Source organism: Emydura macquarii, unplaced genomic scaffold, assembly GCF_026122565.2.
Source record: "Emydura macquarii macquarii isolate MOO-44397 ecotype Brisbane River unplaced genomic scaffold, CSIRO-AGI_Emac_v2 contig_3343, whole genome shotgun sequence".
Taxonomy (NCBI): domain Eukaryota; kingdom Metazoa; phylum Chordata; order Testudines; family Chelidae; genus Emydura; species Emydura macquarii.
The window spans coordinates 122,955-148,561 of record NW_027133480.1 but is presented as its reverse complement, the minus strand read 5'-3'; the positions used below and the strand labels follow the sequence as shown (position 1 = coordinate 148,561).

The 25,607-nt window shown below is 39.8% G+C and overlaps 1 protein-coding gene across 2 annotated transcripts in view; it reads right to left on the bottom strand.

Annotated features, from left to right (window-relative positions):
- The window catches only part of ACADSB (acyl-CoA dehydrogenase short/branched chain), a 32,419-nt gene that overhangs the window by 6,248 nt on the left and 564 nt on the right, over positions 1-25,607 (bottom strand). Inside the window, exons 2-8 of one of the 2 annotated variants that reach the window (XM_067533465.1) lie at positions 22,746-22,905; positions 20,905-21,005; positions 20,189-20,395; positions 18,299-18,469; positions 14,683-14,808; positions 14,298-14,390; positions 8,683-8,772 (exon numbers count right to left, since the gene is read on the bottom strand). In XM_067533465.1, coding sequence (XP_067389566.1) covers positions 8,683-8,772; positions 14,298-14,390; positions 14,683-14,808; positions 18,299-18,469; positions 20,189-20,395; positions 20,905-21,005; positions 22,746-22,905 — 948 coding nt within the window. Of the gene's footprint in view, positions 1-8,682; positions 8,773-10,795; positions 12,671-14,297; positions 14,391-14,682; positions 14,809-18,298; positions 18,470-20,188; positions 20,396-20,904; positions 21,006-22,745; positions 22,906-25,607 lie in introns of those variants that run through there. The other variant, XM_067533466.1, reaches the window with a different exon arrangement.

Sequence of the window (25,607 nt, the reverse complement as noted above, 5' to 3'; positions counted from 1 at the left end):
AGTAAAGAACAGAATTATATGAGTCATAGATTAATACGATTTGTTGGGAATGTCAACATGGCTTTTGTAAAGGTAAATCGTGTCTCACCAATCTATTAGAATTCTTTGAGTGTGTCAACAAGTACGTGGACATGGGTGATCCAGTGGACATAGTGTACTCAGACTTTCAGAAAGCCCTTGACAAGGTCCTACACCAGAGGCTCTTAAGTAAGCAAGCAGTTATGGGATAAGAAGGCGGTTCCCTCATGGATCAGTAAGTGGTTAAAAGATAGGAAACAAAGGCTAGGAAAGGGAGGTTACTTACTGTAACTGATCATTCTTCGAAAGATGTGGTCCCTATCTGGATTCCATGTGCCAGAGCCAGAACCGTTTGAACTAGTCTGTTGACCCGTGCACCATGTGTGGTCCCCATGGTTGCATCCAAGGTCTTATGAAGCTGTGCAGGTCGACGCTCCCTCAGTTCCCTCTTACCATCAGGCTTTGAGCCAGTAGCAGAGGAGATTGGGGCCGGGATTGGAATCCAGATAGGAACCACACCTCTCAATTACCATCAATTACAGTAAGTAACCTCCCTTTCTTCTTCAAGTGCTGGTCCCTATGTGGAGTCCATACGTGTGTAGTGTAGCAAGCAGTATTCAGTCTGGAGGCGGGAGCAAAGGCTCAGCAGAAGTAAGAGTTTGTAATACTGCTCAGCCAATTGCCACGTCTGCTGCTGCCAAATGGGAAAGGTTGTAATGAGTGGTGAATGTGTGGCTGGAGGACTACATTGCTGCTTTACAAGTGTCCTGCCTTGGGACGTCGGCAAGTAGGGTTGATGTGGTAGCCTGCGTTCTTGTAGAGTGGGCAGTGATGCCCGGTGGTGGAGAGACTCGTGAAAGGGAGTAACAGTTGTGATGCTGGGGGAGATTCATTTACAGATGCACTGGGAAGAGAGGGCACAGCCTCAGCATTGTTCCGCTATAGTGAGGAAGAGTCTGGGCAAGGCTTGGAAAGCATGGGTGCGGTGGAGGTAGAAGGCTAGTGCATGGTGGACATCAAGCTATTGTAGGATACATGTCCTAGTGGAGATGTGCAGCTTAGGGATAATAGGTTGGAAGATGGATGACCTGACTGAGGTGAAACAGTGAAGCCACCTTGGGGAGAAACTTGGGGTGGAGTCGTTGGGAGACTTTAATCCTAAAGAATATCATGAACATCCATTCTGCCATCATGGCTGACAATTCACTGACCCGTCAGATGGAAGTGATGGCCACTAAGAAAATCATCTTCATTGATAGCTGAGTAAGTAAACAATTGGCCAGAGGGTGGTTTGGTGAGTGCGGAGAGGATGAGATTAAGGTTCCACGGGGGAGCAGGTTTTCTGATCAAGGGGAAGGTTTTCAGGAGGCTGCGGAGGAAGTGAGCCATGGTTGGATGGCTGAAGACAGATGTTTTCCACAGGTGGGAGGAAAGCACTGATCCTTGCTAGGCATACATGAATGGAGGAGTGGGTAAGGTCTGTATGGCAAAGATTGCGCAGGTAGTCGAGGATCATCAGTATGGACACTGTTTATGGAGTAATTATTACGTGTTGCCCAGTCCATGAAACATCGCCACTTGGCTTGGTAACATGCCCTGGTGGTGGGGCTTCGACTGTGGGTGAGAACGTCCTGAACTGGTGTAGAGTATGCTTTTTCTACTCGCAAGCCCCATTCAAATACCAGGCCATGAGGTGAAGAGGGTCCAGGTTGAAGTGACAGATTTGGCCCTATTGTTGTGTGAGGAGGCTCTGCAGAGAAGGAAGACATATTGGTGGGCAGATGGAAAGGTGAAGAAGATCTGTGAACTAGTACTGGCGGGGCTAGAAGGAGGCTATGAGTATGATGGCTGCTCAATCCTGCCTCACCTTGGGGAGTAATTATGGGAGAAGTGGAATGGGAGGGAAAGTGTAATGCAGCTCTAGTATCCAGGAGAGGAGGAGAGCATTTCCTTGTGAGCTCCATCCGATGGTGGCCCTGGAACAAAATAGTGGTAGTTTGTGGTTGATGGCTGTTGCGAAGAGATCCCATCGTGGTGTGTCCCATAGTCAGAAAATGTATTGAAGAATGGGGTTGTGTAGTTCCCACTCATGGTTGCAGTGAAAGGAGTCGCTGATGGTGTTTGCGAGGCTGTTGTCTGCACCTGGTAAATGGGTTGTGAGCAGGACAACATGGGTCATAAGCACCAGATCCACTGCCATACAACATCCTGACAGACTGCTGATGACCTGGCCCCACCCAGTTTTGGTCATGTTGTCCAAGAGGAGTTGTATGTATCTGGATCATACGTGGGGAACGAGTGCCTGACAGGCACACTGGACTGCACATAATTCCAGAATGTTGGTGGGCATCCGTGCTTCCCTGGGGGACCATAGGCCTTGTACTATATGGCCTTGTATGTGGGTGTCCCAGCCCACGAGGGAGGTGTCTGTGGTCAGAGTGGTGTGTGGAGTAGGGAAGTTGAAGGGGGTGCCAACCATGACCTTGGATTGGTCACACCACCAGGACAGGGAGTCTATTAGCATGGGCGAAAGGCGGACCCATTTGTTGAGGGTTCCCCTTTTGTGGGTCATATACTGAGTGAAGCCATAATTGGAGGCACTTCATGTAGAGGTGGGCATATGGCATGTGCAGTGCACGGTGCCATGTGTCCCAGGAGGGACAGGCAGTGACAGAGGCACGTGCTTGGATGGCGGCGGAGTCTCACAATAAGGGCTGTGAGTGTGGCAAACTGGTCCTTTGGAGGGAATACCATGGCTGCACTGGAGTTGAGACAGGCTCCTATAAAGGTGAGGTGTTTGGTTGGTATCAAGGTGGACTTTGTTTCATTGACACACATGCCCAGGCTGGCCAGAAGTTCCTGTAGTGTGTGGATAGTATCAAGGAGGCAGTCACATGATGGCACCACTAGGAGCTAATCATCCAGATAAGGAAAAAGTGAGTGCCCCCAGCATCTCATCTGTGCCGCTATCACAGAAAAGACCTTTGCGAACATGTGAAGGGAGTGGCAATCCTAAAGGGAAGTACTTGAAATTAGTATTTGGAAGTGTCCCACTGTAAAGCAGAGAAATTTGCAGTGGGCAGGATGGATTCATGGAAGTATGCATCCTCCATATAGAGAGACATGAACCAGGCTTTATGGAAAAGGGAGGGGATGATCTGAGGGAGAGTATTCATGAGGAACCTGAATTTGTGGATAAATCTGTTCAACACGTGCAGATCCAGAATGGGGCGAAGGTCTCCTCCTTTTTTCAGTATGAGGAAATAGTGGGAAGTAGAAGCCATGGCCCTGATATAGGTGTGGGACCTGTTCTACGGCTCCTTTGTCAAGGAGTGCGTGCGCCTTCTGTTGGAGAAGATCCAGTTGCGTCAGGCAGGCCTGTGTGTTGTAGGGAGGGTGAGGCAGGGAAAAAATGTTGAATTCTATAAGATATCCCGTGTGTGTGGTATCTAGCACCCATTAATCGGTGGTAATCTTGCTCCAGTTGTGGGCAAAGAGAACAAAACAGCCCCCAAAGACTGGGAAAACTGAGGAATGGTTGGGGCTGGATCCACGGTTCTCTATGCAGAAGTCAAAAGGGATGTCTGCAGGGGTGCTGTTGAGAGGTTGATGTGGTAGGGCTAGAGGAAGCTGAGAATCAAGGTTGTTGAGATTGTTGACGGTGGTGCGGTTGGTAGGTATAACGGGTGAGATACTGTGGTCTGAAGAATGGTCTGTTCTGATAGTGGGTGGGGGCCCAGAGTATAGAGACCCAGTGACTGGAGGGTGGCCTGGGAGTCCTTAAGAGAGTACTTGCCACAGTCTTGTCACTGAAAAACTTCTGATTATCAAATGGGAGGTCTTCCAGTGTGGTTTGGACCTCTGCAGGGAATCCTGAAGTTTGAAGCCAGGAGTCCCGTCTGAGTACCACCCCTGAGGCAAGGGACTGCACCGCTATGTCCACTGCATCTACCACTGCCCGGAGTGCAACCTTGGCTACAACTAGCCCTCAATCAATGAGGGATTGGAACCATCTGTTTGCCCCCTGGTAGGGAGGTGTGGAACTCCACCAACTTTGTGTATGATCTAAAGTCGTACTTTGCCAGTATGGCCTGATAGCTGGCAATACGGAACTTCAGTCCTGCAGAGGAATATGCCTTTCTCCCATTGAGGTCCAATTTCTTGGCTGCTTGTTCTGGAGGAGTGGACCGGAAGTGCTGCTTCCTGGCGCAGTGCATAGCCACCTGCACCACTAAAGAGCTGAGGTGCGGGTGGACAAAAAGAAAGTCTGTGTCCTTTGCAGGCATGAAGCAGGGTCTTTCCGCATGTTTCAGTGTTGGAGTGCATGACGCTGGCATGTACCAACCTGTCTGAACTGTTGCAGGATTGCCTTATGAATGGGAAGCACAATCCGTGATGGTCCTGCCGGTTGTAAAATATCCAGGAACTCGTCCTGGGGATCTTTTAAAGCTTCCACCATGAGGTTGAGGGTTGTCACCATGAGGTGTAAGAGGTCCTGGTATTGCCCTTGATTGTCTGGTGGAGAGAGGGCAGGAGAAATACGCACCTCGTCTAGGCATGATGATGTCCTGGTCGGTAATGGCAGATCCCCTGGCTGCACCCGTTCCAACGGTACCGAGGGCCTAGTAGTACCCTGTGGGTTCTCATAGACCAAAGGCATGAACTCCGAGTGGGGTTCATATTGAGGTGATGGTGCTCCTCGGCCACAGTAGGGGTCCAATGATGCCAACAGGGCCCGGCATGCTGGTCCTGTTGTGGCAGTGGGCCGCTTCGGAACCGGGACCATTGCTCCGCTGGAGATACGTATACTGGTAGGTATGTTTAGTGATGGTACCGAGGGCTATGCGCCGGTAAGAAAGATGGTCCTGGGTCTGATGACCAGTCCGAGTCAAAGTGTTGCTCCAGGAAGGGTGGAACCATCAGGACCGATGCAGTAAGAGGGAACTGAGGAGGCATCAACCCGCACAGCCTCATAAGACCTTGGATGCAACTACGTGGACCATACATGGCATGTGGGTTGACAGAGACTACTTCAAACAGTTCCGACTCCAGTGCATGGCACGCATGCACACCCATGTATGGAATCCACATAGGGACCAGCACTCGAAGAAGAATAAATGGTCAGTTTTCACAATGGAAAGTAGTAAATACCAGGGTCCACCCAAGGATCTGTACTGGGACCTGTACTGTTCAACATATTCATAAATGATCTGGAAAAGTGGGTAAATAGTGTCATGGCAAAATTTGCAGATACTAAATTACTCAAGATAGTTAAGTCCAAAGTGGACTATAAAAAGTTAAAAACGGACTGCACAACAAAATGGCAGAGGAGACTCAATGTTGATAAATAATTCACATTGGAAAAAATAACCCCAACTATACATACAAAATGGTGGGGTTTACTTTAGCTGTTACCACTCAAGAAAGATCTTGGAGTCATTGCAGGAAGTTCTCTGAAAATACCTGCTCAACATGCAGCAAGAGTAAAATTGGAAGCTAACAATGTTAGGAACTATTATAAAAGGGCCAGAAAATATCAATGCCACTATATAAATCCATAGTACGCCCATACCTTAAATACTGCATGCCGTTCTGGTTGCCTCATCTCTAAAGGACATATTAGAACTGGAAAACGTGAAGGGCAACAAAAATGGTTAGGGTATAGAACAGCTTCCATTTAAGGAGAGATTAAAAAGACAGGCTGTTCAGCTTAGAAAAGAGACAACTAAAGGGGTAGATAACAGAGGTCTAGTAAATCATGAATGGTGTGGAGAAAGTGAATAGGGAAGTGTTATTTACCCCTTAACATAATAAAAGAACCAGGGGCCACCCAATGAAATAAAGAGGCAGCCGGTTTAAAACAAACATAAGGAAATACTTCTTCACACAATGCACAGTGAATCTGTGGAACCTATTGACCGAGGGCGTTGTGAAGGTCAAAAGTATAACTGGATTCAAAAAAGAATTAGGCAAGTTAATGGAAGATAGGTTCATCAATGACTATTAGCCAAGATGGTCAGTTCCATGTTTCAGGTGTCCCAAAACCTTTGACTGCCAGAGCTGGGAATGGATGACAGGGTATAGAGCACTTGATAACTGCCCTGCTCTGTTCACTCCCTCTGAGGCATCTGGCATTAGCCACTGTCAGAAGACAGCATACGGGACTAGATGGACCATTGGTCTGACCCAGTATTGTCATTCTTATGTTCTTAAGTGCCTAGTACAAGTACTTATTCAGTGGGGGCATGGTTCACTGCTATTCCAGAACTGGAAGCACATTAGAAGTCATCTCCTTAAGGTGGGGAATGGAGTTGGAACTCCTAATGTCTCGTACAACAAGAGGACAACCTCCTCAACCCTGGTATGAGGGGAAGACAGAGGGAGTCACAGCAAAGGTTCTAGGACCAGGTTAACCATGGGGAAAAATCAAGGGCTGACGACAGCCCACTGCCATGTGGTATGGGTTCCAAAAACAAAGATGACCTACATTGGATGAGTTATTGCCAGAGAGTTCCCAGATGTATGACTTAATAAAACTGTGGCTAGTTAAATCATGTTCATGGTGTCTTGTCTTTCTTCCCATGGTGCCCAGGATGCTCCCCTTTTATTACAAGTAAATATTACAAAATAGACAAAACCACTTCAAAATTAAGGATGAAGCTAGTTTCTCACTATAAGGCTTTTTTCCTTTCCTTTTTTTTAAACTCAACCAAAGCTTCCCAAAAAGAAGCCAATTCCTGAAATTCCACGTACCATGTTCCATGCCAGAATATGATTTTTCTGATAAATTTGGTAAAAATCATCAAGGATGTTTTAAAACGGATATTTTTAAAATTTACCCCCAGTTCACTTTTGAAAATATGTTTCCCTCACCAGAATGGCTTGGTATAAAAATGCCAAATTAGGGTTTTGGCCTTACTTTAAACAGAAATTCCTTTTACTAGATTTTTTTAAGGGGTGGAGGAAAGTAATGAATATATAAGTAAATTACAGAAATATGATGAAAAACATCTTGTGATAACCCACACTACAATAGGTACAGGTGAATTAAACCAGGGGTTTAAAGCATATAAGGAACCAATAGAATGAGAGAAAGAGGATGTGCTTGCACAGCCAAGCCTCAGGGCCAGGAAGCAAAGGAATACTGTTAAATTGAGGGAGTATATGCTCCTTAAGAGAGACTTCAGGTTACAGAATTGTTAGCTTTCTTCAGCTGGGGTAAAATGTATCTGTTGCTCACTGTGGATATTTTTGGACTACGCTGAGAAAAGCTCATGGTCTGATTTTCTGTATGTTAGGCTGGGTGAAAAAACTACTCTGCACCGTGTTGTGTGAACCTTCAAATGGAAAAGATGAAATGTATCCTGCCTTGTTTTCCCTGCCCTCCTCTTTGGTCACGTATGCCTACCGCCTGGGTCACACTTATACAAAGATGTTTTCAAGTGTATATGGAGCAAGATTTAAAATTTTAAAATGCTTGGAGAGACAAACAGACTTGCCACTGACTCCAATCACAGACTGATGGAAAGAAGGTAAGAGACTGGGGAACGAGAGGGTCATCAGCTGGGAGGGAGTAGGCGACCAAGTAGCATGAAGTTATATTGCCTGGTCTATGAATGGAGAATTCTAGGAAGGACAGAGAGGGGATGGTATGTGGAATAGGGCAGAAGGGAGTATAATGAGCATGGAGGGGGACAGGGAAAGTGAGAAACTTATGGATGTTTTGTTTAAATTCTTAAATTTTCATGGTGGATAAAAACCTCTTATCCCCTCCACTACCTCTATATCCCATCCAAGTATAACTCTGTCCCTGCAATCTATAGAAGACTACGGTCTGCAAAAAAAGACCCTTTTTTGATGATTATAAAGTTTGCCAGTTGTCTGGGAGCATAATGTAGTGAAATCTCATTCCAGGAGAAATTAATAACAGAAAGGTAAGGGAGGTAAGTGTCACTCAATTTGTAATAATCTATAAAATCAATTACAGTGGTGCCACGTTCTGTGGCATGACTGGTGTGGGGGGGGGGGAGGGAGGGGGGACAGATATCATGAGAACCGAGTGTCTTTGTATAAAGCATGAAGTCTAATTACTAAACTTACTTCAGTTTCTCCTTATCTTTTTAATATTTCCAGGGTCTCCAGAGAGAGCATCTTTCCCTACTTTATGAAAAAATTGAAGTAAAAATTGAGACAAATATAATTTACTGTAATGATCAGAGGTATACCAGTTCATGTGTACACTTAGGGTGACCAGATAGCAAGTGTGAAAAATCAGGACATTGGGGCAGGGGGTAATAGGAACCTATATAAGAAAAAGCCCCAAATATTGGAACTGCTCCTATAAAATTGGGACATCTGGTCACGCTAGTACACATACATTGTTCTTATTGCTCTGTATTTCAGATTTGTGTGTTCAGATTTTAACTAATGTATGAAATAGATGCACAAACAGATACACCATTAGATCTGTAGATCATATATACCAAATTAAAGCTTATCTGAATTTCTTTTCAATTTACCATTGACAGACAGACAAGAAGGGGAGACATTAAATAACAGTAGGGCACTACAGTTAATTCAATCAGATTACTCATTCCTGACATTTTCTATTATGATTACTACTCCTTTAAGTAGACAGCTTTTAATATATACACTGATGAATACCTGAAAATCAAATATGCTCTTCCCAAACTGGACTCTCTCCTTTACATATGGAATAGTGTGGTCAAAACATCCCTGTGCCAATCCCAACATCTGTGAATGAACAGAGAAACAAAGATTATACTGAGTAAACAATCTACATTGAATGTACCCAACGGAGGTAATAATTACAGTAATTCTTTTTCTGGGCAGATGGTGTGCCTTTTTAATTTTTCAGCATTCAAGGAGATGAGCTTAGTTTTTCACTCTAAAAAAGAAATATGCTATGCACAGGAGCACGAATAATGAAACCAAAGATGACAAATACAAAATATAATAAGACAATTCTAACCAGAACTTTATCCTGATTCACCTGGACAAGAATTCTGATAGAGTGCTTGAAAAATAAAACTATTACATAAGCATCTGGACATAGAGTAAAGCCCTGTAAATCAAGGCAAACATTAGCAAAAATGATGTAGTGAACTTTTTCTGTAAAATTCAGAGGGGTCATAAAGAATAGCCCAAGTAGTCTTTTCTAACCTCAGTATACAATTCTGTGAAAAGCCCTAATTGCTTTATAAAGAAAAATCACTGTATACCAAACAGTGAATGTGTGTATATATGAGAACGCGCACACACACACCACCTACAGAAACTCAATTACAATTAAATTATTTAGTTGTTATGAAGGTTCCAGATTGACAGCACCAAAAATTAGAGTAATTTATCTACAGAACTGGTAATAGAGGTAGCAAGTAGCACAAGCTTCCCCATAATGTTTTGGAGAGACCACCTTTAAGTGAACAGTTTTAGGGGACCTGGTGCCTATTCAACCTTTGGCAGCTCTACTGAAGCTACCAAAAGGGCAGATAGTTTTGATGTGGATACCTGCTTACTAGCAACTGGAGTAATAGTAACAATTCACTTCATATAGGCCACCAAAGAGCCATCAGACAGCAAACTTTGAATCATCACCAATCTAGCTGGGCTGGATGAAAATTAGTGACCTGGAAATTCAGAGTATTACAATTCAAATCTCCTGAGCCTCTGATTCCCGAATATGATGTCTCAAATATCTAATATGTTAGGTGAACTCATTTAAACTCTTACTCCTACCTAGTGACTCAGAACTGAATGTCATAGGAAACAAGTACACATTTTTCTTTAACATCAGCTCAGATCACAAATTGAACACGAGCCAACAATGTGATGAAGTTGCAGAAAAAGGCTTAAATAAGCTAATATTCTGGGGTGTATTAACAGGAGTGTTTTATGTAAGATATGGAAGATAATTTTTCTGCTCTACTCGGCACTTGTGAGGCCTCAGATGGATTATTTTCTCCAGTTTTGGGTGACATATTTCAAGAAGGATGTGGATAAATCGCAGAAAGTCCAGAGGAGAGAAACAAAAATGATTAGGGCTATCAAATGATTTTAAAAAATAAATCGCCATTAACTGAGATTAAAAAAATATTTGTGATTAATCATGGTTTTAATTGCAGTTAAACAATAATAGAATACCAATTTAAATTCAGCATGGAAGCATGTTCTCTGGTATAGTGGTTGAAGCATGAAAGAGCATACAACATACAAGCATACAACAGTGCCATGTGAACACCTGTTCTCACTTTCAGATGACATTGTAAATAAAATGCATTTTTTTATAAATGTAAAACAAACTTGTTTGTCTTAGTGATTCGCTGAACAAGAAGTAGGACTGAGTGGACTTGTAGGCTCTAAAGTTTTACTGTTTTGTTTTTGAATGCGGCTGTGCAAAATAAATTCTACATTTGTAAGTTGCACTTTCACGATAAATATTGCACTACTGTACTTGTTTGAGGTAAACTGAAAAATTCGGTTTCTTTTGTTTATCTTTTTTTACAGTGCAAATATTTATAATAAAAATTATATAAAGTGAGCACTGTACCACTTTGTATTCTGTGTTGTAATTGAAATCAATATATTTGAAAACATTGAAAAACATACAAAAATATTTATAATAAATTTAAATTGGTATTCTATTATGGTTCAACCGTGCAATTAAACCTGCAATTAATTGAAACTATTATTTAAAATCTAGTTAGTTTGTTTTGCATTAATTGCTTGAGTTAACTGAGATTAATTGACAGTCCTAAAAATGATAAAAGGTTTAGAAAATCTGACCTATTAGGAAAAATTTTTTAAAATGGCACTTTGTCTTGAAAAAAGACAACTGGGGGGGTGGGAGGGGAAGACCTGAGAAGTCTTCAGATGTGTTAATGGCTTTTATAAAAACAACGGTGATCAATTGTTTTCCATATCCACTAAGACAGGACAAATAGTAATCAGCTTAATCTGCAGAAAGGGAGATTTATGTTAGACATTAGGAAAAAGGATAAAATGTTAAGTACTAAAATAGGTTACCAAGGGAGGTTGTGGAATCAATCACTGGAAGTTTTTAAGAACCAGTTAGACAAATACCTGTCAAGGATGGTCTGTGTATACCTTTGTCCTGCCTCAGCAGGGGAGGAATGAACTAGATGACCTCTTGAGGTCCCTTCTAGTCTTATATTTCTATGATTCCATAGCCTTCTATTAATGCTAATGTAAGTTAAACAAGCATCAAAAAAGGAATATACTTGTAACTGGTGAAGGTGACATATTAAGCTCTAGGGCCAGTTGTGCCTGAGCATACCACAAGGCTGCCACACATCATGACCCGTTTACCAATTTGGGGAAAAAAAATTAAATCTCCTATAGGAAACACGCTTTTAAAAACAGCATTTATGTCTGTCCCAGCTTCTGACAGACTAGTCTGAGCAAGGATGATCAAATAAGGATTTTCAGATCTGGATAGAAGACTAATACTCATGAAGAATATTTTATTGCAAAGAAGTTCCTGAAGAAAGGATCCCACAAGCTATCATAGCTCTACTTTGAAGAGAGGGAATATTATGGAATGCATTCCTAATAGTGAGATAAGGTGGGTGAGGTAATATCTTTCACTGGATCAAGTTCTGTTGGTAGGAGAGAACCCTCTGAGATACACAGAGCTCTTCTTCAGGTCTGGGAAAGGTACTCAATGTCACAGCAGTCCTCGTCTACACACGCACTTATACCAGCAAAACTTTTCTTGCTCAGGGGTGTGAAAAAACACATCCCTGAGCGACATAAGTTTTGCAGGCATAAGCGCTTGTGTAGCTATGTTAGGTCGACAGGAGAGAGTTCTCATTAGCATTTATTCTAAGGGGCCATTCAAGGTGAACTGACCCATTAACACCCCTGAAGTCATAGGATAAAAGAGGGAGTTAGTGAGTTACAGATTGTGGTAATAAACCATAAGTTCAGTGTCTTTATTAAGACCATGATTTTTAAAGTCTAGCAAATTTACTAATAAAAGTCAGATGCACAATGAAACCAATTAGGATCCTAGCTGGTTTCATTCTGTATCCAGATACACATATAAACATCTCCTTTCTGCTGCTCCTAATAGGAGCAAAGAAAGACAAAAAATGAAACATACAAGAGGCAACAAAAAATAGAGACTGAAAGGTAGACAGACAAGGGATATGAACAGATGGTAAGAAAGCAGAATGAACAGTGATGATCCTGAAACTGGAATCTCACCAAAAAACCCCGAAACTTTTCCACAGAGAATTATCTGGGCCACTGGAATATAAAGATGGGCTACTAAAATTTGGTAGTCAACTATTTGATTAGTTTAACTATGTTAATTTACTTTATATTGTGCCCCAAAGTGTGTTATTTTAGACCCTTAGGAAGACAGGTCCTTGACTGAGGGCCAAGCATCCCAATGAAAGAAGACAAGCGCCCTTCCAGTAATAAGAGGGTGAGGAAGCATTGTTTTTATTTTTCAAACATCAGTGCAAAGGGAGAGGGAAATGACTGTATTCATGGGGAGAGCTATATTACAAGGGTATGTTATCCCAAATTCCCTAGATGCTTCCTTCAGCCATTGGAACTGAAACAACATTTCCCCTCTACTCACTCTTAAAATTTTGGAGGAACACTGTATAAAATAAAATAAGAGAAAGGGTAGAGGAAAATATAGTTGTAGTACACTCTTAATTAGCTACACTATATGCTACTAGATTCCACTGCACTATTGTATGTCTGAAGAAATACAAATCATATACACTTTAGCACATTGAACACCACATAACTACTTTACATTAAAATTATTTGAAACTGTTTTCATAGTCACAATTACATTTTTATAGGACATTCATTACCTTCTAAACTATTACTGCTGCAAAACTAAACTCAATACTACAGGGTTTTTAGAATTGCTGTTCTTGTTCATTCAGGCACATTTCTCTTCATTTGAAGGTGCCAGAAAAGTGTATTAGCTAAGATATAACAAATATCTGACCTTAACTTTTAATTAGGTTACAAGAGTAACTTGCGGTAATTAGATTAAGACCTTGACAGTGTACTTTACTGCCAGAAGAGCTCTGTTATTTATATCTCTGGGAACAATGGGAGCCAGTGCTCTGGATTTTTTTTAAGGCCATACCTGACAAAGTTTAATCATGGATAATCTTTAAAAATAATGGAAAATGAAAAGCCAACTCCATTTAGTATCATGCTACATTTCCATGTGGAAAGCATTCATTTAGGAATGACTATTATACCTGGTCTGTCTGCCAGCAGTTGGAAAAGGAATAAGGAAGAATGACAGTCTCCAAAATGATAAGGACAGACATCACCTTTACTTGCATAATAAAAAATATATAATTTTTTGCATTAATTATATTTCCCTTTAAAAGTATAGATCAAGTGATAAAAACAAAACCTAATCAGCTTTTATAGGAAAGGACTCTGTTCCCACTGAAATCAGTTTCAGGATCTGAATCTAGCTCATAACAAAATAATACATACTTTAAATAATCCAGAAACTCAACTGACATTTTGGTCTAAGATGCCCCAACATACATTTTTGAAGTACAACACCACAAACTCAGCAAGCTTCCATTACAAAGTATCCATTTTGTTCTGGGACTTTTTCATGATTAAGATAAAAAGCTAGTAAAGCTAATATCAAATGTCATTTGCCAAGCATACAATCAATTTTGTAAGCACTAAATATTACATTTTATTCTTACAGCATTAATATCATATGCAGTATTTGTCAAATAGCTGAATTTGATTTTTGAAAAATTAACTCATGATGAAAGATATGTACTGTTGATCTAATCAGGTCGGTCCCAGGATATTAGAGAAACAAGGAGGGTGAGGTAATATTTTTTTATTGGACCAACTTCTGTTGGTGAGAGAGGGGCCTGGAGTTCAGTAGATGAAGATGACATTTTAGATATATCTGAAAATTAGTAAATTAGTCATTTGAGATTAACTGCTGTTTGATGTTCTCAAAATAGACTAATACAATGGAAACAGAATTTTGCATTATTTAAAAGCAATACTATGTACAATGATCAGTATAATGTATAGTCCTATACCAAACATTATTTCATCTTACATAAAGGAAGAGTGACATCTAGTGGCAACACAGATTCTTTTCATGAAGTATTTTCTTAATTTTCCCTTACCAATCTCTTTCTTATAATATTTTAAAGGTTTCAGTCCAAATTCAAACTACAGAACTATCCCATTAAATATTAAATAATGTTACCCACCTGTGCAGAAATACCTATTCTGCCCCCATTTAGAATTCCAATTGCATACTTATAGCCTTGTCCAAGCTGTCCCAGGATATTGGTCTCAGGAACCTGAAGAATAAAACCACTCAATTATTCCTTCTTTTCTGTTCTGTAACTGCTAGTACTGTTCACAGCTGAATCAGTGTACATGTTTTATTTAACATGCCTCATAACTGAAGGCAGCAATATAAAATGGGCACCTGATTTCCATAATACCTTTGTAGAATCTTCCCCAACACACAGGATTATAAGAAGAATGACAAAAATTATTCAGAATTGGATCATTAATGAAAACTTGTATCACTGAGGTGCCAAGTAAGTAACCCAATCCCTGCTGAAACCTTTAGAATACTTACTGTACCTTAACATTTTCAAATGTTACTGGGCATGTAGAAGTCGCTCTGATTCCCAGTTTATCTTCCTTTTTCCCTACATGTAGGCCCTCTGTGTCACGATCTACTACGAAGCATGTAATTCCCTTGTAGCCCTAAACAATGAATAAAAAACAAAGAACTGGATTTTATGATAAAACCAAATGGGCTTTGAATATTTGATTTCTATACTGCAATATAAACCTGTTAAATATTGTATTAATATACAAAAGGTGGAATCATTGTCTATTTTATTTTCCCCAGCTATCTCTTTTGCAATTACAGTAATTTAACAGAGGCCAAGTCATCTCTTTCTGTAGAAAAAATAACGAAGAAAAAAAGTACATACAGAACAGTCTGAGTGACTCTCTTGGCCAAATCAACCATATGGTGAGGAGGGAAGGCTTCATAAAAGGGGAAAGGATAGGGCCGGTAATGCCTATATAGAATGGAAAGCAGCCAAGAATTCTGGCTCAATCCTGCAGGCCTCATGCAACTAAAGTTCCTCCTCTGTGCTCCTTTGAGCACACTTTACCACCCAACAGCAAATCTCATTTTTGCATTGTGCTTCCATAGCTCTCCTATTAAAGGAGACTGGGATTGAAAGATACTGAGTCTGTCTAGCATAGAAACTGGGATACATTAAGACCCTGGGGAGACTGAAGTACAGAAGCACTGTAAAGACTGAGATGGCAAGGAGCCTGGGACAATGAGCCTGGTAGAGAGAGGCTGGGGAGACTGGAAGGTGGAGGAAAACCTTGGAGTTGGACAAGGAACCCAGAGGGGATGATTTAGACTTCTTTTCTTTCTTTATCCCCCACACATCCTCAGTTTCCATCATTTATTTAGGACTTGTGCTGGTCTGTTCAGGCTTCTGAGTTATATTGATGGATTTATCTTTTCTCTATTGCTCTCTAGGTCACCCTCTTTTCCTCTTCCCAGGTGGTGTCCATGTTATTGCTTGACGTGGAAGTTGTGTTAGGGGCATCATTAAAGCATGTCCTAAATATGTCTGTCACTGTCTTCTTACCTTGTTTGATGCTTCAGGTTAGTTTGCTCTATACAGAATTCCTGAAGTTGCAAGAAACTTTTTCCAATGGACTTTGAAGATCTTCTACAGGATTTACTTTGAAATGAGTTGATCTTCTTACATTTTCTGTTGTAAATTTACACGACTCTGCTCCATAAAGGAGGACAGATATGATGGCAGTATTCAAAATTTGTATTTTTGTATCAGTGCTAATCATGCTACTTTTCCAAATCTTTTTAAGTTTATGAAAGCTGTTTGCTGTTTTTGATATTTGTTGCTGACATGTAGCATGGTGTCATCATCACTTCACATTTGACTCTCTGAACAGGTGAAATTACTTCTTCCTAATGTTTCTCAATATACTTCAATGGTTGCTTTTGGAACACCAATAGCCATATATATTGTCCTTCCCTTGTTTTGCTGTGTCTGCCAACAGCTGGATCTTTTCTTCTATTAAATGATGTGTCAAACTAAGCAGGACAATGCCATCAGCAAACACAAGGTCACCCAATTGTGCTTTATCCATAGACTGGCTAGGTAAAAAGACTGGAATTGGATTAGGAGCCTGGGGAGAAGTGTGGAGACTGGGACTTACTAGTCAAGGAAACAGACTGTGACAAGGAGCCAGAGCAAAGGCAGAAACCAGTATTTGGAGCTGGAAGTGAGAAGAAACAAGACTATCATAGAGACAGTCTGTCAGGAGGGGATAAATCAGGACTGTGCAGAGAAAGACTGGTCTGTAGAATTCCTACTTCGTTTGTTGCAGAAGCTGGAAGGTGTGTAGTGAATGCAGGGGATTGCAAGAAGAGAAAGGGTAGTTTCATAGTTAAGAACACTATCCTGGAGAACTGGATTCTATCCCTCCCTCCAAAGAGTTTCTATGTGATGCAAGGCAAATGACAAACTAAGCTTTCCACAGATACCCACTACATTGTGTGTTCCTCATTTTATGAGAGTCAAAATAAGACCCTGGGGCTGAGCACTCACAGTTGCAACTGAAGTCATCAGAAACTGTGTTTTGAACATTTAAAGCGCTATATAAAATACTAAGTATTCTGAAAAAAATCAAATCCTAGGTGACTAATGGCTCTGTGCCTCAGCTCCTCATCTATAAAATACCACCTCACAGCACAGGGGATTGGGAAAATAAATTAGTTAATATTAATGAAGCACTCAGTTACAACAGTACCATAGAAAAGTCCAAGAGGAAATTAATAATTTTGTATTCAGATCAGAGTTTAAATAGTGTGCAGTAAATAAGGCTCGAGGCAACATACATGGATTACATGATCAACCTTAATTCTGGAATTTTCTAATTTTTGACTGCTTGACTTTGCAGTCTTAATATTCTCTTAGCATAGTTTCTGGCTGCAATATTTATAAGCTTTGTGTAAAATACAGGCTAAATGATATTTCTGTGTATAAATCTATATTGGTCTAGTCTTACATTGCACATATGTAATTCTCATTTACATTAATGGCAGTACACAAATAGCAGGAGGGTGAACAGATTCCACATTTAGCTGAAGTTGTATTTAGTATTCATGATAGGGTAAGTCTATTTATTAACTATTGCATTCACTTTATAGTTTGAAATTTTGTCTGTTTATTGACATAGAAATACACTGTTTCCTTAATAGTAACTTGCCTGTAAATTTCACTGTTCATGAAGAAGATTAAAAATAGACTTAGTTGAATTCAGTGTATCCAATATTATGGAATTTATTCTTAATTTAAGTTACCTACCTATTTATGAATGACGATAGACAGACAGACAGAAAGACCTGGACTGGAAACGACATTTTCAACTTTTTCAACTAAAAAGTCAGCTCTTCACTGATGAAACTTAAAAACCCTCCTGATCAGTTGAAAGGTATTTATAAAACATTATTATTTAAGTTATCTTCAAGTTAGGCTTTTTTTGAATGGGACACTGAAAAACAATTTTAACAAACAAAAAACTTTTCTAATAATTTAGTTTTGCAGCTGCTCAATTTTCACTTTCAGTTTCAACTGAACCATCTTTTTAGTTAACTGGTGGAAATATATTTACATTTTAAACTAAGCAGTTTAGGATTTTTTCTCTTTACTTTACTTGTATCCAAACTGATGAATAAAAAACCATAGCACCTCTTTTCAAATGTACTTTGAACACAGATATGTTTTAATATTGTATTAATTTTTCCTTTCCATTGCATACAGGCCTAGTTCTATTGCACTTTTAATCACAGTATCCTGCCAGTACCAAACCATTAAAAGATAAGACAACAGAAGTGCCAATAAGATTCACAATGTCTATTCTTTGATGACACAGAATATGCTAATGTTTGCTGGGTCCCTCATTTGGGCAGTTACTGTTTTGACATTTTTATTTTTCCAGGTGTGTGAAGAAATTTTTTAAAATACTCACCAGGTTCTCCATTTTTGTCATACAGAGGATTCAGGGAAAATATGACTACTTTTTAAAAATGAATTTTTAGTGGGAGAAAGGTGCAAAGAATTTACACCACACTACATCAATATCATGATATTATCAACAGTCACAGGAAATAACCACAACTTCCTTGGCAACTTACCAAAGAAGAATTTGCATTTGCCATCACAAAAAACACTCCTGCCTGCTCCGCAAAGCTTATCCACATCTTTGAGCCATTGATAATGTAGTAGTCTCCCTTCTTTTCAGCACGAGTCTTCAAAGAAAATGCATCACTGCCAGATCCAGACTCTGAAAGGCAGAAACTGCCTATCTATTAATTGAAGAGAAAACTATATTATAGGTTTTATTTAAAATATGTGCACTGCATGCAACATTAATATACAACTTGAAAGGAAAATAAGTATAAAGCAATAATGATTTTGTTAAACATTTCAACCATTCTTAACCTACATATTGTGCGTAGTATCAGTTAGGTTTACAAGTGTGACAACAGAGTTGTCTAGAGGCTAGAGCTAGGGAGAACAAAGTCATGACTTCTATGACATCGTCCCTGCTCTCCCAAACTTATTCACAGTGCAACCACTCTGTACTTCAGTTAGCCAACCAGTACTATGGGCCTAATACTTTCACATCCTTTCTACCCCGCTATCCCTCTTAAGCCTGCCTCACCAAAAAAGTTAATAAACCTTGATACAGGTATCTTTCACACAAGGACAAATCAAGATGCAGTTACTATAAAGAGCATAATAAGTAAAGGAAATTATTTTACAACACTGTATTTCAGGGTTTGACCACTCAAGTCATCTGTCTTAGTGGTTCTGCAGGAATGCTATGTTCTGTCACAAAGAAAAAAATCCAGAGCGTGGCAACTATTTTGGGACCTCGATTAAGGAGACAGGGCAGATTACAGACTGATATCAGTTTCTGTAACTCATGCGGAGTAGTTTCTTAAAAGTTGTCCCACTGAAATCAATGGGTAACAGAGTAAGATACAAAATGCAAGTACAGGTTATAGGATCTGGGTCCTGAGCACTAGAATATTTATGAAATAAATGCCATGACTTACATATACTTGAAAAAGTCTAATATTCTAAATATTTTTTTTTTAACAAACAAGTGAAAAAATCTCAAATTTCTGCCTAATGTTTTGCTTTTAAAATATTGTCAAGCTGACCTTGATGTGTTGCCGCAACCCAACCTTACATGAGCTACACTCCCATTTAATTTTGGTACTAAGCTGCAGCAATAGCCTGGGCATCGCACTACAACTCATTACGTTCTCAGAGACACTTATCTGGGCTCCTACTATTCCATAGCACCACAGTATTGCTTTCTGCATATTACAGTGTATTACTGAGTGACTACATTGATACATATCCCTCAAGTCCACTGCTTTTAAGTTCTTCTTTTTCACAACAAGTCAAGATTCTTATCAACTCTATTTAGGAGTCCTAATAAAAAGATACATTTAAGTGTATTCATGAAGATTCCATATAAAACAACCTTTTTTGTTCTGCTGTTGCTAATGAATACATAATAATCATTCATAACCCTCACGCACAGTGCCAAACACTGTGCCTCTTTTTTAAATCTTGTTTATTGTTAAGTTCCATTAAGGAACAGTACAAATTGATGAAAGACAGGCTAGCAAGCTAATGAATATGGTGAAAAGTTCCTGGAAAAGTTTGGTGCAGGAGAAATAATTAAAAGCCCAATCCTCTAGTTTTTACATATGTAACTCCTACAGATGTCTATGGGAGTTGTGTGCAAAAAGACTGCAGAATCAGCCCCAAATTACTGAAAAATTTGCAATAGATTTTTCATTTTCCCCCTCCACTCCCCCAGATGAATGAGACATAGCTATGTCACTCCATATACATATATATCAGTTCTCAAATAGCATTCCAATGTTTGCACATGAAGGTATTGCCTTAGAATATAATGCATCATTTAATTCCCTAAACTGACACTAACATTATGAAATCATGTAAAATATTATGTAATTTAGTAAAGGACATCTTTAACTCACCAAATCTTTAGCCAGCCTGGGCAAATAAGTTCTCTTTTGTTCTTCTGTTCCATATGTAATGAACAATTTATTGGTTATTGTATTCTGGAGTTCACACAAGAGAGCTACAGATGGGTCAACCTTGGCCAATTCCTCTACCACCAGTATGGTAGAAAAAAATGTAGATCCAGTTCCTCCGTACTCTGGTACAAGCTCAATACTCATCAGCTAAAAGGGAGAGAATGTAAATATAACTGTTGAGGGAAGATAATCAGACAGTAACTCAAGGCTGACAAGATTTTCAAATATTTTCACTACTGGGAAAAAAATGACAGATAATAAGCAATTAAAATATTTTTGTGCAAGCTAGAGAATGTAAAATCTCTTCAGATCCCTCTGCAATGCCTACAATAATCATCTAATAATCACTGCATAGGGATCAAGATAGGATTATTTACTCATACAAAAAACAAAATACAGAGCTATTAATGCATATGTGATTCATCACCATGACTACTCTGATCTTATTTTGTTAGAATTTAAATATCAGAAATAAACCCAACATTTAAACTTTTTTAACGGTTATTTCTCACTACACACCAATTTAGGATTGAAAACAGAAAAAGCTAACATCCATTCAAACTACTTAATCTAAAACAAAAAATAAAAGTTGCACAACTGGCAGTAACATTTAATAATAATGTAACCCTTGAATTAAAATAATAAAATATGCAAACCCCTTGTTCAAATAGTCCTTGCTGTACAGATACATCCATTTTTGCATTTGCATCCATTGTTTTTACCAAAGGTGCAATTCGGTCTTGAGCAAATTTTTTCACTATAATGAAGAAAAAGAAAGGATATAAGTATTCTAGCCAATAATATCTGAGTCAGTGGTTTAGTACTTTTAGTAAGGCAATGCAGAGAGATTCCACAGATATGGAATACCCTAACCCAGTTGTGTCTCAGAAAGGAAGATCAAGTGTTCCAGAGAGCAATATGAGGTTTTGGGTTAATTCACAGCAAGATGTTTTAACAGTCTCAGCTAGATGCAAGTCCTTGAGCTGACATAATTGGACACTACCTATTTACAGCTCAGACCCTTTTTAAATTTCTGACAGTTCTCATATGAAAGCACTTTGCTGACCAGAAGTCATGTCAGAAAGCCATGGAGACATAAGAGCTCTCCATTTATTTTATTCGGTTTATACAGATTAGATAGATATGTATTTTTTAAGAGTTTACAGACTTAAAAATGCTTTCAGGGAATGTGGCCAGATACTTTGCTGGTGTGTGTTATTTTGGTTGAACAAGAACCTGGTAAATGATAACTGGAAGGTTTTTTGCTTAATCTAGTTCTTCTATTTACTTTCTTCAGCTGATCAGGCCCTGGCCCAGTCACAACTATTTTGATCCAATTCTAAGCGAATAGGTATCCATATCATAACTTAGGGGAGGCTTTAGCTCTGCCCTCAAGTACCCATCAACCCCACTGTCCCCATTTCTGTTCTCTGAAAACAAGCCCCCACTCCATAGTATCCCTGTACTGTTCCTGCATCCTCTGCCTAGTCATGCCGTTCCATAGGGAGGAGGGCTGTCAAGGGAGGACCAGGGTTTTCTGGACAGGCAGAGATAGGACATGAAATGATTATGGACAGTTAAGGAACTAAAATGCATCCTGTGCCTTCTGTGACCAAGGAAACCATGTCCAAGAAGCCAGGGGCAGTGGAGAGGGAAAACCGGGCTTTGGAACAAGAGGGTAATGAGAAATTACTTTAGAAATGCCCCCAAGAAACAAAAACAAAATTACCCCAAGCCCAACTGCCCGAAAACTTAATGCAGAGTTAAGATTGCCCAGTAGTGCCACGTGCCTTTCCAGGATGTTGAATTCACTATGCTCAATCCTCTGAAAATGAGGAAATATAGAGTCAAGATACAAATAATCCCTGCAATGTAACTTTAACTTCACCCTCTGTGTGTGCTTCCCCAACACACCAACAACACACATAAGTTATCTTGTACCTTGATAATCATAACAAGCCATGAGGTTTGAAAATTAATTTGGTGACTTACAGGATACTTTGTAAGGGCTTGATCCAAGCTGTCAAATCTGAAGAGCATCACTTTCATTGCAATATTACATTTAAAAGCGTAGTCAGGTATTAAAGCCTGAACCACAACACAACTTCCAGAGTGGAAATATCTTGGTCCCATCTATACTGATTTTTATTCCTGCAGTGTGCCCTTTATACATACTAGTACCCTTACAGATGTCTACACTACAACTGGGAGGTGGGATTTCCAGTGTGGGTACAGACTCACACTAGCTCTGCTTGAACTAGCAAGCTAAAAGTATCAGGGCAGATGTTGTGGCACGGGCTAGGTCACCCTAGTCACTTGTGACCTAAAACAGAATTTGAACTCAAGTTTTCAAATAAACTTGGATCAACATACTGGTCTCAAAATTTAGCTATGAATAAGGAATAAAAAGCAATATTTTACAAATATTTAACACTGAATTTTTCACTGACATCAAGTCACAGAAGGCTCCATTTTAAGAGTTTGAACAGCAAGTTACCCATTTCTTTCATCATCATCTCTTCTTCTGTAAGTGAGTCAAGTGGAGCACACACTACCCCATCATTGACTAGGTTTTCCATAGCTTCTGATTTGGATGATTTAAAGACTCTAGAAGGAGCCTTCCAAGAAGCCAAGTACGTTGGTATGTGTCTTCTTAGCTGTTGACAAATAATAATAAAGTTATAAAAAACAATTTTGATACACAGAAAATATTGTTCAAATATTTATAAACAGGAATAAACATTTTCACCCACTGTTTTTATTCTCTATTTAGTAACTGAAAGGGAAATACAGTTACATATAATTCATTATTTTCAATGCTACCGATTTCACATTTTTGAGCACTTGGAGCAAAGAGGCTCAACCAATTTAATTTCCATTCAAGCTGACTATGTCTCTCAATCCTACAAACTACTTTTTTCCCCTGTCAGTTTTCTATACATTAGTAAACATATTATTATTTTGACAAAGATTCAAAAATACTGTTTTCAAAATATGAACAGTTTTGAAAATTGCAGCAACCAGCTAGAATCTGTTTTCAGTACTTCTAATATTAGAAGCCTGCTAGATTGTTCACATCAACAGCTGTACATTTTAATAAATTTTATTTCCATTAAAAACAATCGTATTAAATTCTAAAAAGTTTCCTTACAATAACAGTCTATTCCCTATTATGTGTGTCTTTGCCTTCAGACCAATCAGTTGATCTAGCTAGCAACTGCATGGACTGTTGTACAAATACTCTATTTTTATTAAAGCTTGAATATATTTTTATTTTTGTCCTTGTTCTTAAGTGTTCAGCAGCCCCATCTTCCAAATCATTCAGCTCTGATGCATATTAGATTATTAAACACGGGGCTAAAATAATTTTAGAATTTACAGCACAGCTGAGATATCATAGAGCAGTGGTTCCCAACTTGTGGCCCAGGGACCAAAAGTGGCCCATGGGGGCTTTCAAAGTGGCCCACGGCTCTGCTCTTGCTAGCTGCAGAAGGGAGCCGCTGCCTAAGGATCCAGGCGGAGCATGTTTCCAGGGGGCTAAAAGACCAGTGCAAGCTCCTTGCTGCAGCCAAGGGGATGGGAGATCAGCACTCCTCTCCCCCTGGCTGTAGCTGTAGCAGGGAGCACAGCAAAGTGTTCCACCTAAGTCCATAGGTACCGAAGTCCCTTCTGGAGCCAGAGGGATGGAAGATCAGCACTCCTCTCCTCCGGCTCCAGCAGAGAGTAGAGCACTCTGCCTGGCTCCCAAGGTGCTGGGGTCCCTGCTGGAGCCAGAGCGAAGAGTGCACTGATCTTCCATCCCCCTGGCAGCAGAAGGGGGCCACTGCCTAGGGACCCAATTGGAGCACACAGGGCTACAGGATGTGTGCCGTTTCCCTGCTGCAGCCAGGGAGTTGGGAGATCAGCGAGGAACTCCTTCCATCGGGCTGCAGGTGGGGTGGGGGTGGAGGGGGCCTGCTGGTGGAGACTGGTGGCCCTTCATGGTTGTAAAAATGATATCTGTGGCCCTCAAGCCAAAAAGATTGAGAACCACTGTCATAGAGGAACTTGTCAAAATAAACTGTAATCTACCATTTTATAACTTTAAGAGTGAGCACACACTTCAGAAAAGATGCAATGATATAAAAACATATTTCTATTTAATTACTTTAAATCCTAGAGTTGGTGTAATGAAAATGATAAGCAGCAGGCTGCCAACTGGTAATAAACCTTACCTGACTGATTATTTTTGAATGTCAAAATGTGACATCACAAAGAGCTGAAATTAGGAAATTCACAGTAAAGGTTCTGTAAAAAATTCTTATCTCTGACTCCACATCCCCACTTGCCAACCACCTATACTGCACTCGTCACATCAGGGGGTAGCAGAGATCTAGCCACTGGAAGGTAAATTCTTTTTTTATAGTGGAGTGGTAAATTTGAAATAGTGTCTGTGGAATGTAAGTGGCAAAATTTGACATGTTAATAGGCACCTAAATGTTAACAGACAGCTGAAGCAAAGAATAGGTTGTGCATGCAGGCTATATCATGGTTGTAAGGTAGTTTGCAGGTTTACATTTACAATACAGTAATGGAAGGTTTGTAATCCATATAGAAAGTGTGCATAAAATATGTTATTTTGATAGCATTATAGATGGATGCAAAGAAATTATTGGTGGGTAAGGACAGAAGGGGTGATAATTACAGCATACATTACTTAAGGATATTTGGAGAGCTATGGATTCTCTAGCATTCAAACTTTTTTTTTTTTTTATAAGTAGCTGTAATATTCTAATAATGTTTCTTTCAGATAACAACAGATTTCAGTTTCAAATTTTGATGGAGTTACTAAAAACTGAGACTATCCGAGGATGCCCATAACATATAAATATTTCTTTACTTATTAATGTTCCTATGGAAAGCTAGATTAATGACAGCATACTACATCTGTTACAGGCTCACTTTATAAACAGGATTGAAAGTTAAACTCTAACTATTATTGAAGCTGTAACTATTAAATACACATGAAAAAATGAAGAAAAAAAGTCTTCAAAATATCTGTTTCAAACTGAGAAACTTAAGTCCACTCAATTAGCACATATCAAAAAGTCCAATAATTGTATTTTATAACATTAACTAGAGAAGAAGCAGGACAGTAAAGGAATGGAAAAAGGGGGGGGGGGGGGGAGGTGACAAGCTAAGAAAATGATCTTTGTCAGGACCGGGACAAATTATCTTTGCTCGGGACCGGGGGTGGCGGGCGGGCGCGGACGGGCTCGGGACCGGGGCTGGCGCGGGGGCGGGGGGGAGCGGGCGCGGACGGGCTCGGGACCGGCGCGGGGGGGGAGCGGTCGCGGACGGGCTCGGGACCGGGGCTGGC